Raw genomic sequence first — 14,182 nt, forward strand, 5'->3', positions numbered from 1 at the left:
CCTAAACTTGCTTAAAGCCACATATATGTGTACCTATACATAGGCATGCATCATTTATATGCACACATACGTACACTCACATATGTAAGTGCATCTATGGATACATACATTTCAGAATTTCAAAATAAATATCATATAGGCATTTTGAACAAATGACTCAAGAACACTAACCTAGAGAAAAGAGATCCTGGCACAGTTATATCTGAATCTTAAAGGTCATTCTAACTTTGCCAGTGACTCACTAATCAGCTCAGCTCACTAAGTCCCTTACCCAGACCTGATCGCGTCATCTTTCAGTTGAAAATCATTGTAATACCTTAGCCTTATAAAGTGCTTTTCTTCCAAGATGATCAAAGCAAATGAAAGCTTCTTTTATTTAGCTTTCCTGATTACTCCAGTGACATGGTACGTGTCAGGTAAATTATTCACATTTGATCAAGTGAGAAAATGAGGTAGCAGAAAGCAACAAGACCGGCAGGGATATACAGGCAACAGTGTTGGAACAATGTTCAAACCCCTCTTCTTTCTCACTGTGTGTTCTCTGCTACTGCTACATTCTGCTCTGATAGAGTAGAGATATGATATGCTTTCATCATTTAAAAATATGATTACAAAACCTATGCTGTCTGTTTTAAAAATGTGTGATATAGTTTTACTGATCATATCAGCCAATTCATAACAAAATGGATTTTACCTATCATTGTGTGACTTTAATAACATCGGTATAAATAACCTGCACTACTCAGAAACTCTTAAAGCAGTTATTGAATGTCTCCAGTCACAAACCAATAAAACTGAACACAAAACCTCCAAACTCTTTTGACTGTTTCTATAGAAAATAGCCAAACTCAGGTATCAGATCCTTATACCTCATAAACTAATCAATGACATGTGTGAGTGCAAGGGAGCCTACTAAACCTGGACTAGACACTCCCCACAACACATCCCTATCCCTCACCAGCTTCCTGGGAGTTAGGAACAGACCATTTGCACAAAGGGTTGACCTGAAGGGGAATAATAGTTATTCAATATTTTGCTTCTAGAACTCTGAGAAGTGTGTGAATATCTTTGTATACTAAAAAAACACAATCACTCTCTAAAGTCTTCTTCAAACTAACCAGAAGCAATATTTGACCAATATCTTAAGGTTGAATACATAGAAAGTGATAGTGTAATGATATTGCAAAGATTTTGATGATGGGTCTGCCCATGAGAGAACTGGAGAAGATTTTTTAGATATTTAAGAATTTCAGTATGAACAATAGTGGACTAAATAGTTGCAAAATTACAAGAGAAACCAATCAGGACACAATTATAAGAGCTTTGCTGACAATGAAAACAAATTCCTAGGCCAATCTGTCGTCTTCACTATGAAAGAACAAGAGACAGACACGCAGCATATGTCTGCACAAATGGCGCCCACCAGGCCTGAGGGATTTGTGACTCTGTAGAAGAGCCAGGGAGTTTTAAAACTGATATAAGGTGGTTTCTCATTACTCCAATAGCAGTGTTAGCCATTTTCTGCCATGACAGCAGAATCCCTTACAGGAAATGAAAGATCCAGAAGCTGAACCCTTTGCTATCTCTGGTGATAGACACATGTTGAGCCACTTTGATTTTCCTCCTTGCCTGGAGAAGAAGGGATGCATTTCACTCTGTCATGACTCTCTGGACATGTGAGCCATAACTTGTAAATTTTAGAAAGCAAGAGAACAGGAATCACATTTTTAAACATACCTGACAATGGAGAGGAGGATCTTTCTATAGTCTTCTCTTCATATTGATTGAGCTAGTGAGGCACAGGAATCTGACAGGCCCCAAGACAGGATGATGGGGCCCTTGACCGTGGTCTTTCTATTACTGAAGCAAGATCATTTTAACTTTTGCAGAGAAGTCTGCTCTCACAAAGGTTTAACAGTTCAGGCTAGCTATGGTTGAAGGAGTTGAGTAACATACGAAGCTTGTGCAAAAACTGACCCCAGTAACTAGTACTTGTACCTAGGACAATGATGTGATTGATGGCACAACATTAGACCTGTGTCAATGGGATGAAGAAGTTCAGTTGTAACTGCTTGGGGTTTGGGGTATTCTTAGTTAAGAGTGACAGATTTTCAAGACACATGGTTCCCAGATGAATCTCCTGCTGTGATTCAATTTTTAAAGTCAAAAATGGTTTCTACTGTATCAACTCATCTTAATCTGTCAGGGTTTACAGTGAAAATGCTTTCATTTAATAAAAGATATGACAATCATTTCTACATCAAAAGAAATAATTTTGATGCACAAATGGCCCAATGAAACAAGTTATAAGATAAAGATCATATTTCTAACTAAACCTTCCTAAAACATGTTTCATCTCTACAAACTATTGGATTTGGTAAGCTAATATTTTTTAAAGTAGCTATAAATTCCATTTAAAATATATTCAGTAGTGACCACAAATAAAATAAGTTTTTAGAAAGACCTTACATTAATTTATTTCATTCTTAACATGTGGTAACGGGATCATTAATGTTTCACTGTTAGATCCTAGTATCACAGGATATAAACTATAGAAAGCCTTCAAATAATCTAGGAGCCAGAACCTAGACTCCCAGTATTTGATGAAGGAGTGCTCTGCAAATCAGGCAGATGCCTTTTAGAATTAAGATTTAAAATATGGGGAAAAGAAGGTAAACTCTTCATAGCCATTCACTTTGCAAAGACAAATGTTGAGTTAGATATAGACTGTGGACTTCTCTAACACCAGGCTACAGTGCTTCATGCAATAATGATCTTGGAGGGTTTGCTTCAAGTGATAAACTGTCCTCGGCTGGCTTACCAGATCATTCCTTGATTGAAGATCAGAGCAAGGACATTGCCACTGATGTCAAATTCGGTGTATGAAGGCTAGAGGAGATAGAGACATTCACTGGATTAGCATCTCAGATGGCAAAAATCAAAAGGCAAGTGTTTCATATTTCTATATAGTATGGCTAGACTCTCAACTACTTTCTTGTAGCAGCAACAGCAGAATAATCAATATAATTAGCAATAAAATAGTAAGGCATCCTTTTTAACACAGTAAAACTCATTTTTAAATACTGTCATTCGATGCTGTGGAAGCGCGATGAGACACGTTCTCATACACTGCTGGTGAAAGTAAAACTTGGAGTAAACTTTTAGAAAACAGTTTGACAATACATACGAAAAGCTTTAAAAACTTTATCCTCTTTGACCCTGCAGATTTACTTCTAGAAATTTGTTTTAACAAAGTAATCCTAAATGCTGACAAATTTTAAGAAGCAGAGATGAAACCATCTAAATGTCCAACATTGGTTAAGTAAATACAGTATAACTATGCTATAATACATATTGCAGCTAATTACAATCACTGTTGGAAGGATATTTACATACCCAAGAGAAAACTATGCTCTAATGTTAAACAAAAAATATGTAAACTTATACATTCCTTATTTTTTCAACTCAATATGAAACTATGCATAAAGAAAAAACTTAAGAGTAATCAGCAAAATTAATAGTTGTTATATGTGGGTGATGGATTATGCCTTTATTTTCTTCTTTAAGTTTTGCATATTTAAAATACTTTTTAACAAAAAAATATGAATTTCTTTTACAATAAAAGATAGAGAAATTCAACAAAATTTTAAGTAGTTACTCAACTCAATTGCCAGTGTTCACTCCTAGTCAATACCATCCTACTCAGAGCAGCAGCACCAGGCTGTTCTTTGTACACAGGGGCCACCAATCAGAACTGAAGTGAGCATCTGTCCTAGGCTGACCTGTCCAAAGGCTTCCTGGTGACACGTTAGACATCTTAGAAAGAAAGCTCTATCAATGCAATAATGCTAATTAGCAAAGACAATAAAGCTGGCTCTTATTTAATTTGAGATAAAGAATAATCAATCAAGAAATTGACTAATTGGTAACAAGAAAAAAAGCGAACAGCAAAAAATATAAAGTGAGAGGACCACGAAGAAAGACTAATAGAGTGGAAGGACCTGATTACTGGCCCAGATCCTGATATCTGCAGGTGTGGCTTCAGACCATGTGTATCCTCATAATAACTCCCTCCCAAGCACATATATATATATGCACAGCACAATACTCACGTGCATGCACGCACACACACACACACACACACAAAATAAAACAACCTGAGAGTGTCTCAGTTCCTCTTAGAATGGAGACACTCAGTTTCCTTCCAAGAACCCAAAAATATATTTATAAGAAGACAGAATAGATTTGGAACCCCAACAAATGTTTCACAATTTTTGAACACTCTGCCTCAAGAATTCTTTTTTTTTTTTTTTTTTGCCTCAAGAATTCTTGAATCCAGGCATCAACTTCATTGCTTCCCAAAAGGCAGCAGTACTCTCCTAGTTAACTGAAAGATATGGGTGATGTGCCTTGTAGCAGATTCAGGGAGTAAATGGCAAGTCTGACATAACAAGAATGGTTAAATAGCAAGATATAATAATAATAAGATGATACATAATGAAAAAATAAATAACCCTATATATTAAGCAGGACAAAGATGACTCAGGTGATTTCAACATAAGTTCACTCAAGATACTACTAGAGAATATATAAACTGTTTCATTTAGTTTGCAGATCATCAAGAAGCTTAATGTTCATAAGATGCAAAGAGGTCCGGTTGACAGTTTTTGTTGTAAAATCAACAATGAAGAAAGTGTGGTTTTCACGGAAAACAAAGGAAATGAATTGCTTCTAATCTGGAGAAACGTTAGCTCTGAGTCTTTCTCTTTCCCAGGAGCCCTTTGTTCTGGATCAACTCCCCTTTTCTCCTGGAGCCCTGTGAGATCACAGAACACATGTGACAAATGCTCAGTCAGTGGCCTTGGAACGGCTCTTCTCTGTGTCCGTTTAAGAATCAGACCTTCAACCTTGGCCTTTTTAGAAGAGTGTTAGATTTAGCCCACTAAACTAAGGAAAATGAAAAAACTTCAGACTTTTAGAAGTACATTTCTTTTATTCTCACAAGCATATAAACCTCTTATAGGCCATTTGAGATGAGATATTTTTATAACCAGCTGATGAGAAGAGCACAAAGGACACACTAGGACCCCTGGCTTCATACTGTGTGTGCAGCAGAGGCAGCTGGAGGAATAAAATCTTTGATGCATAAATTGATTGACCTGATGCAGAGAAGGGGTAGAGGGTCCCTACTGTGCCAAGTGGTTTGTGGTACAGACACTCGTCTGGGATTCAGACCCGTGTATGAGACTCTGCCCTGCCATTTCCTCGCTGGGTGAGCTGAGCCAGTCACTGATCTCTTCAGGCCTGTTTCCTCACAGATAAATTAATGAAATGAACCAGAGCACGGATTGGTGCATTATGGCCCATGAGCCAAATCTGGACTAATTTTTGTAAATAAAGTCTTTTTAGAATATATCTAGATTCACTCATTTATGTATGTCTACTGCTGCTTGGGCTGAAAACGGGAGTTTAATAGCTACAGCAGAGACCATAGGGCCTGATGCAAAGAAAACCACTTGTTTTCCTCTATGACTACACTCTACTCATAATACTTCTGACACAGATGTATAGGTTTTCCCCCCAAACCAAGCATTTCCCCGACTTTCTGTAGACACCCAACCAGATGTCCCAAAATGTAGCTCAATTCTGACACTAACTGTCCGGATTTAGCACAGGTTAAGACCTCGGTCCCACAAGACTGTCCCACACTTTAGACATTAATCAAAAGCTCAGGATGTCAGCGATGCTAACTGATTGGCTCTAAACTGGAGATTCTCACGACTCCCTCCTCAGGTTTGATCATTTGCTAGAATAGCTCACAGATCTCAGGAAAACAGGTGGTTTACTAGATTACTGTTACATTATAAAAGGATACAACTCAGAATATGTGGGAAAACATTCAGAAGTCTTTCTGAAACCTTGAAAATGTTACTAAAAGTAATTAAAGTATGTGGGCCGAGTGACTGGATGCAGGATGTCCTGCTTGAGCAGTGGAGGAGCTAAGGGTGCTGGGCGTGGAGACCATGGGGGCATAGGCTACCATGGAAACAGAAAATTGACCCTTTCTGGGGGTGCAGCCCCTTTCTCACTTGCACACCTCATATCACCCTGTTTGGCCCCGGAGGATGGCTGGTTAGCTAGAGACGGGTAAGATTCCTCAGGGGAGGAACAACCTAAGACAGGCACAGTCGCAGAGAGGCCAACAGGGGTGGGGCACAGACCCTTAATCCTTTTGAGAGAGGTCTCCTGCCCCCAGGGCTGCTTTGCTCTCCACGCCCAGCTCAAATCCACACCCTGCTCAAATCGGACCCAGGAGGCAAACAAAGATCATTGCCCCCAGTCATGTGAGGCCTTTGTTTGTTTACTTCAAAGATAACCTTGTTTGTGGGACTAAACTGGGAGTGTTAGACCCTTAGGCTATGCCAAGAAGTCAATAAAAGCAACGTGGGATCAATCAGCGAGGCTCTTGATCCTAGAGGTCTTGAGTCCCCCAGTCCCATCTTTCTCTTAAATCTGTGTCTGTGTTTTCTTTAAGCTTGCAGCACCCGTCACTCACCTCGAGTCACCGAGCTGGTCTCAGCAAGAATAGCCAGATGAAAAAGATACACAGGGCAAGGTACAGGGGAAAGGTAGAGAGTCTCTTTGCCTTCTCCAGCTGCACCCTCTTTCCCGCACCTCAATGTGTTCAGCAACCTGGAAGTTCTCCAAACACCAGGGTTCAGAGATTTTTATGGAGACTTCATCTCACGGACAGAATCAATCATTAACTCAGTCTTCAGCCTCTCTCCCCTCCCTGGAGGATGCGGGGATGAGGCTGAAATTTCCAAGCTTCTAATGATGGCCAAGTTTTTCTGCTGACCAGCCCCCAAACTGAAACTATCTAGTAGCTCACCAAGAGCTGCCTCATTGAAACAAATAATGCTCTTATTACCCACGATATTCCAAGGAATTTAGGAACGCTGCATCAAGAGCCAGGGTTAAAGACCAAATATATGAACAAAAGATGTTCCTAGCACCTGCACTGCTTAGGAAATTACAAAAATTTTAGGAGCTCTGTCTAGGAACAGGAATGAAGACCAAAATATATATTTCTTATTACATCACAATAATATACCTGCAGAAGCGAAAATACTTACTATGCAATCTTTTACAGAAAAAGTTTGCCTACTTCTGAACTAGATAATTTATAAGATCCCTTTCCGATCTAAAATCTGTAATTGTTTGACTCAGTTATTAAAGAACTGCTTCTCTAAACACCTTAAAAATGGAATTTACACTCCATGCATTAAACTCAGAAATTCCCACTCTAAAATCAAAACAAATGTAAGAAAGCAAACACACACACACACACACACACACACACACACAATATGAAACTCAAGGCTCATTCTTTTAGAGGTGGATTTTTTTAAAATATGAGATCATACTATAGTTTCATTTTCTTTAAGCCAATCCTCTAATAATAGGAGTGTAAATCAATTTGCAAGATGTTGCCTCTAAAACATAAAAAGTTTAAAGGTAAATGATGCTTGAGGAAAAACAGGTTTTCTTGAAACCCTAGATAACAAAATGATTCAAATGGAATAGGTGTAATAAAGTCCCTAAGGGCTGCTCATCCATAATAAGATTTTAAGGGGCCAGCAACACAAGAGCCCATTTGGATTTGGGTTGAGGTCCATAATAGTCAAGGAACTAGAAATTATCTTGCTTTATTTTTAGACCTTTGTTTGTGGTAGGCTAGAGGGAAGGAAGGAAGACATACGGTGCTCACCGGACTAAAAAAGCCTGAGAAAACCCATTCTCTCTCCGCAAGTTTAGTTATTTGGGGCAAACCATCAACCTCTGGATATGGTGAAATGCACTTCAGGATCTCAGAGATAATTCTGTCATTGCAATGACCTGCCTGCCTTTCTTCACACTAATCTCATTTCCCACAGCTGGAATCACACTAGCCTGCGGCCCTGGGAGCAATGGCACTCAAGGGTGGTCCGCAGGTCAGAAGTAGCATCAACACCTGGGAACTTTTTAGTAAGTAAATTCTCAGGCCCTGCCCCAGATCTACTGCACCAGAAACCTTTTTTTTTTTTTTTAATGTGCCTTCAGAGCATTCTGCTATATGCTCAAATTTGAGAGATGCTAACCTAGGACAAATCCAAGCTTCGTCTACTAGAATGATTCAGCTCCTCAGGGCTTTGCACTATAATCTTAGTTGCCTGCAGATAGACTCCATCCAATCCAGCCTGTTCTGTCCCCTTTGCCCATGTTCTCACCCCTTCACTGGATACGCATGATTTCTTACTGACTCTTTTTCTTTTTTTCAATTTTTATTGGCGTATAGTTGCTTTATGTCAGTTTCTACTGTACAGCAAAGTGAATCAGCTATACATATACATGTATCCTGACTTCTTACTGACTCTTCATCATGCCATCTTCCTGGACTGCTAAATAATATCTCATTCCCAGTTAGGGAATATCAGTTTATCTCCTAATTCTATATCCCAGCCCTTCCTGCTATTCTACAGCAAGAAACCTGTCTAAGCATTTGAGTTACAAATGCTATGGATTGGCTCATGAATTAGTCATGCTTTGGCAGAGTCCTTGAAGTTTCGAGGGGTAAGCATTACAGTGAAAATCCAATAGGATGGAAATCCGGTTGATGGCTTTGAAGTCAACCAGACATGGGTTTCAGTCCTACCTCCACCACTGAACAGTTATATGTCTTTGAGCAAATTATTAAACATCTCTAAACCTCAGTTTACTGTAAAGTAGAACAATATTATTATCTACCTCATAGCGTTGCTGGTATGCTTACACAGAATAATATATGTAAAGGATTTTGTAGATGTTCTAACACACAGTAAGCTCTACATAAAAATATCATACAGTGTAATGTGATTAGGAATATACTCTGATGGTTTGTGAATCATATGCCTCTGATTTGTGGGTAATCTTGCACTCCTTTCATCAGACCTCAGGGAAATCACCCATATTTTCCATTTACATAAATTTTACAAGGACCACCTTAAAAATGAACTTTAAACAAGATTCTGAGGTTTTACTTTGACTGAACATACTCTTACCCCATGCCATGTATTCAATCCATTGCTTCCTGGATACTATTTACCTAACTCATTGACAAATGGCAAGGATGGTGTCAAACGTAAATTAAAGTGAGAGTTAAAGGCATTCTGTGTTGAACTATTGCAGAACACCCAGAGTTTACAAGAGGCCTCAGGGCAGTTTTGCTGAATCGAGGTGGTTAAAATCCTTTCTGGAAGCAAACCATTCCACTCCCATGAGTCAGTGAACTCTTTAGAAACATTGAGAGCTATCCGCTATGCTCAAAGAATCCTTAGGAAAGATTAACTTACATTACATGGTCTAACAGTCTGCTCCTAGCCAGTAATTTTCCCACTTCAATTCATCTTCATAGGTTTGTTGTGGTAATACATGAATTTATAACTGGAAAAATACCATGAATTTATAGTTGGAAAAATACACAGGGTCAATTTTAACCCAATTTACTCAGATATAACCAGTATATAATTCAGTATATTTAACATAATGGTTTTTCCAGAAGGATACTTCAATGTCCTTATTTATTCCCTGGCTACATAAACTTAGGCAACTCACTTTAATTCAGACTCTCAATTTTGTATATATAAAATAAAAGCATTATGACTGGTTTTGTCAAAATTCTACCTAACCTAAACATTCTATGGATCTCTGAATCTAATGCTGCAGTCTGCAGAGTTTAGATTTTATAGAGGTTAGTTTTTGTAATAAAAGTGAGTGGACTTTTTCAAAAATATCTCCTCTATGAGCAATTCAACTTAGAGAAATTTCATAAGGAAATAATTTGTACATATCACTATGATTTATCTATGGAGATATTTACCTACATGGATATAAATAAATGCAATTGCAATGTTTATTATAATAACAAAACATTAGGTACAACAAATAAAAAATTACTAATTATAGTACATTCATATGTAGACTATCACACAGCAGTTTAAAAATTATAAAAGATCAGTTAATAACAGAAAAAAGGTCACTGTTAGGTGAAAAAAGCAAGTAACTAGTCAATAAGATACATGCCTATGTATATTTTAAAAATCTATAGTACTGTATATAAATCTATAGTACTTGTTTATCTACATATTAGTAAATACTAATACTCTACTCTTCAATTAATTAAGTAATGTCACTAGTGGTGGGATTATCTGTGATTTTTACTTTCATATTAAGCTTATATTGCCTTTTCTAGATTTTTAAACAATAAACTGATATTATTTTTAAAGTTCAAGAAAAAAAAATTTTTTTTTTTTTGGTGGCTGACATGGACACATTTTTCCTTCATTCCTAACAGGATTCTTAAAATTATCTCCTCTACCCACCTCAGGTTCTCCTTTGCTTCATGACAGGTACTTTCTGGACTCATAGTGGCAATTAGTAAGTACAGAATATCAGAGAAACATTCTCATCAGCCTTTTCTCCACTAAAACAGCACCATTTTAGATTTCTGCACCTCTGCCTGCATCAGCCGTACTTTCCAGCTGCTGGGCCCCACCTTCCATCAGTCTGTTCACTGAGAATGCTTTCTTCCATCTCAGTCTTTTGAAATTGTGATCCTCCTTCAAGACTTGGCTCAAAAGTCACTCATCCTGTCTTTGCATTTCTATTGACTCCCTGCCCCCCTCCTCCACCCCGCCCCCCCGCCCCCAGGCAACAAAAGTTGTAAAGCAGTGGTTTCTCCAGTGTGCAATTACATTTCCCACTCTGTGCTGACAAGGAGAGCTTGCAGGATTAAAGGGTAACAGAGTGTGAGGAGCTGGTGAATGAATGTTCCACCAGAAGAGGGCAGTAATTCCTCAGCTCCAGCCAATTTCTCCAGACTGGGAACATGGGTTGAATGCTGTCAGGCCTTTCAATATGTCAAGGAAAAAACAAGAAATCCATATTCTTTAAAATGTAAAACTCCAAGATTTAAAATATTAGCTCATAAAAAGACAAAACAGAACAGAAAAACACTGCAGACCAGAGGAAAAAATATCTGTCTGCTGAATCTAGCCTGCAGGCCCACATTTGCAACCTCTCCTTAGGCTTACAACTTTTACACCTCTGTGTGCCCTTATCAGCCGGCACAGAGGTTTGCTCATCATGGTGTGTACCTAGCAGGCACTCAGGTGTGTAAGCTATCCACCTGGTGGGTCAATGATAATAAAATGCATATCAAAGATCCATCGTCCAAACTTAATGTTTAAAACTTGTTTTGCTGCTGAGCTTCTCTCTGATGAGCCTCCCAAAGGTAACGTGGAAGAAAATTCACTCTGTCTGAACTAAAACAGGAACTTGTCTCTTTTCCTGTACTTTGTACTAACCCAAGAGCACTGTCAGCACTCAATAAATAATAAATTGCAGTCATATAATTACAGCTTGTATGCATTCAGGTCATGTTATATTGACTTCATATTTGAAGCAACATTTTCTAGCACTTAAGAAGAAAGCAGTCAGGGATAAAAGGCAAGCGTAAGCCAAGTGATAGTCCAAGAAAGAAATGGTAATTTTTATGTCTGCTTCAGAAGAGCTGAATCAGGCAAGGAAAATAGAAATGAAACCAAGCCAGCTGAATACCTCATAGCAGGGAATGGGGAAGCAACGCAAGAGCATTCTGGATCTACAGCATTACCTCACCGTCGTCCACCAAACAGCATGATCTAACTGCTTCTGGCTCCTCCAAGGAGCACTTTCAGTGAGAGAGGCAGAGATGACCTAATAAAAGGTACAATCTCAAAGTCAGGTAGCCAGGTAGAGGATCTAGCCTGGAGTCTTAAAACAATTCTGAATGTAGGACTTGTCCAGAAACTAGAGGGCATGAGACAGGGGGAAGATCAGCAGGGAAGGATATCCCTTCATTGGTGAGAAAAGAAACATCATTAACTCAAGAATACTAGGGCAGAACTTGACTCCAGTGCACATCCCTGGAAGCAGGCAGAGTTCTGTCAGTAGACGGTGTTGCCTTGATGGTGCTAGGATGTGGAGGTCCAACACTGAATCAACTAGTCAACATAACGCCTGCCATGTGACAAGCACGGCTGTAGGCATGAGGTCAAAGCCTCTGTTTTCAGAAAGCGTTCATTCCAACAGAGGGAGACAGATAATAAGCACGTTCAAAAAAGGAGATGTCAAATAGTTATACAACGTATAAAGAAAATAAAACTGTGCTGAAGTAGAGAGTGCCTGACGCACCCCCTTAGATTGGAAGGTCAGAGAAAAGCTTGAAGGAGGTGACATATTAGCTGAGTCCTTAATGCTAAGAATCAGCCCTCGCAAATTCTGGGAATCTGCACCCTCAGAAGGAAGAACAGCTAGGGCAGATGCAAGGAGCATCTTGTGTTTGAGCATAAGAAAGAATCCCAATGTTTGTGGACTTCACAAAGCAAGAGTGAAAGTGGTAGGAGATAAGCTCAGAGAGAAAAAAAGAACCAGATCACATAGTGTATCCATGGCCCTGGACAGGGATCTGGAATTCATTCTAAAGACTTAGAAGCCACTGGAAATACCTAAGCAAATAAGTACTATCAACTCCTCCGGTCATATTTCCCAAGATGACACTTTCATTTGCAAAAGGGGGACAGAGACATCTCAAGCTTTGTGGGGGGACCTGGGGTTGAGCACAAAGTGGGGCTCGTGATGGAATCAACACCAGTGGGGCTCAGAGAATCCTGTGCTCTTGTCGTGGGGAAGGAAATCAACTTGCTGGAATTCTACTCCGCTACTTGGCAGAGCCTTTCAGAGCTTCTTGCTTGTGTCTCTGCTGAGCTCTCATTAGACTGTGAGCTTTACGAAGCAAGCAGCATATTCATTGACTCCTCTGTTCCCCACAATGTACTGCACAGTGACGCACTTGATAAGTGTCCAGGAGTTTGCTTAGTAGAATTCAAAGGAATTAACAGAAAATGTATAGTTGATACTGCTCATCTTGCCCTGTTTCTAGAAATGCCAGCAAGCTTCATGGGGAGGGAGCTGACTATAGGCCCAAGATTTATTGAGTTCACCATTTTAACAGAAAGGTTGAAGTCCACTGCTTTAGCCATCTGTGATTTTGCTAGAATCTAATTTTGCTAGGCTATTGCAAGCTGTGATACTCAAGTGTGCCCCCCTTCTGAATTAAAACTATACTCATTGGTTTTCATTTATTGACATATAAAAAACAATTCCACCTCCTAAATTATTCTTCTTTCATGGTATATATAAACAATGAACCACAAAGAAGTAATCTGATAAGAGAAAAATGAATATCACACTTACATATCCATATTCCAAATCCCAGCACCAGCAGTAGTTGCAAAACCTCACAAAACATGCTCGGAGAAAGTCCCCGATGAGAATTGTGACATAGGTGGTCAGAACATCAGAAACAGTCAGCCGCACAAATTCCTGTTGAGATATTATCTGTATTAGAAGGAGCATTTCTCCCTTCAAATGATCCTAATGTTGATATCAAATTTGTCATGCTTTCTAAATAGTATTAACTTAAAAACTGCAACTAGTGGTAAAGAAACTAATTAGGCATATTTAGCAAGTGAAAAATGTTTCACCTATATTTTATTAGTCTAAAAATAATTATTTCCTGTGCCAAAACCACTGTATCAAAAGTCTTCTTACTGAGAAAGTTATAAGCATGATAGGAGAACACAAAACAGGAAAACACTGACAACACAGAAGTTTAAAACTTTAATCTGGCAAACAGCACTATTTATAAAATTAAAATAGCGCTATTTACAAACTTGGAAAAAGTGCTTGTGGCAAATATGATGGAGGACTAGTTTTTCTAACACATTAAAAACTTTTACACATCAGTACAACAATAGATGGGCAATTCAATAAGGAAAAATTGGCAAATGGCACAAACAAGAAATAAGAAAATATACAGTCAGTTAAAACATTAAAAAATACTTAAATACCACATTATAAAAATATAATTAAAACAATGAGTTGTTGCTTCACACAGTGATAAATATTTTAAAATCCATGCATTTCCTTATTGATGAGAGTGTGGTGAAATAGGCACTGTCATAAACTGATGGGGACGTTAGACTGGTGCGACATTCTGGGGGTGGGGGGGAACATGTGTGAAGGTCCATCACATTTTAAAGTGTGTGGAATTTGATTAAGA

General features: G+C 38.6%; 1 protein-coding gene across 1 annotated transcript in view; it reads right to left on the minus strand.

Moving 5' to 3' along the window:
* TMC1 (transmembrane channel like 1) overlaps positions 1 to 14,182 on the minus strand; it is a 127,168-nt gene that overhangs the window by 14,836 nt on the left and 98,150 nt on the right. Inside the window, exons 14-15 of the mRNA XM_057722167.1 lie at positions 13,315 to 13,443; positions 2,822 to 2,889 (exon numbers count right to left, since the gene is read on the minus strand). Of these exons, the coding sequence (XP_057578150.1) occupies positions 2,822 to 2,889; positions 13,315 to 13,443 (197 nt within the window). The remainder of the gene's footprint in view (positions 1 to 2,821; positions 2,890 to 13,314; positions 13,444 to 14,182) is intronic.

Source organism: Hippopotamus amphibius, chromosome 2, assembly GCF_030028045.1.
Source record: "Hippopotamus amphibius kiboko isolate mHipAmp2 chromosome 2, mHipAmp2.hap2, whole genome shotgun sequence".
NCBI lineage: Eukaryota > Metazoa > Chordata > Mammalia > Artiodactyla > Hippopotamidae > Hippopotamus > Hippopotamus amphibius.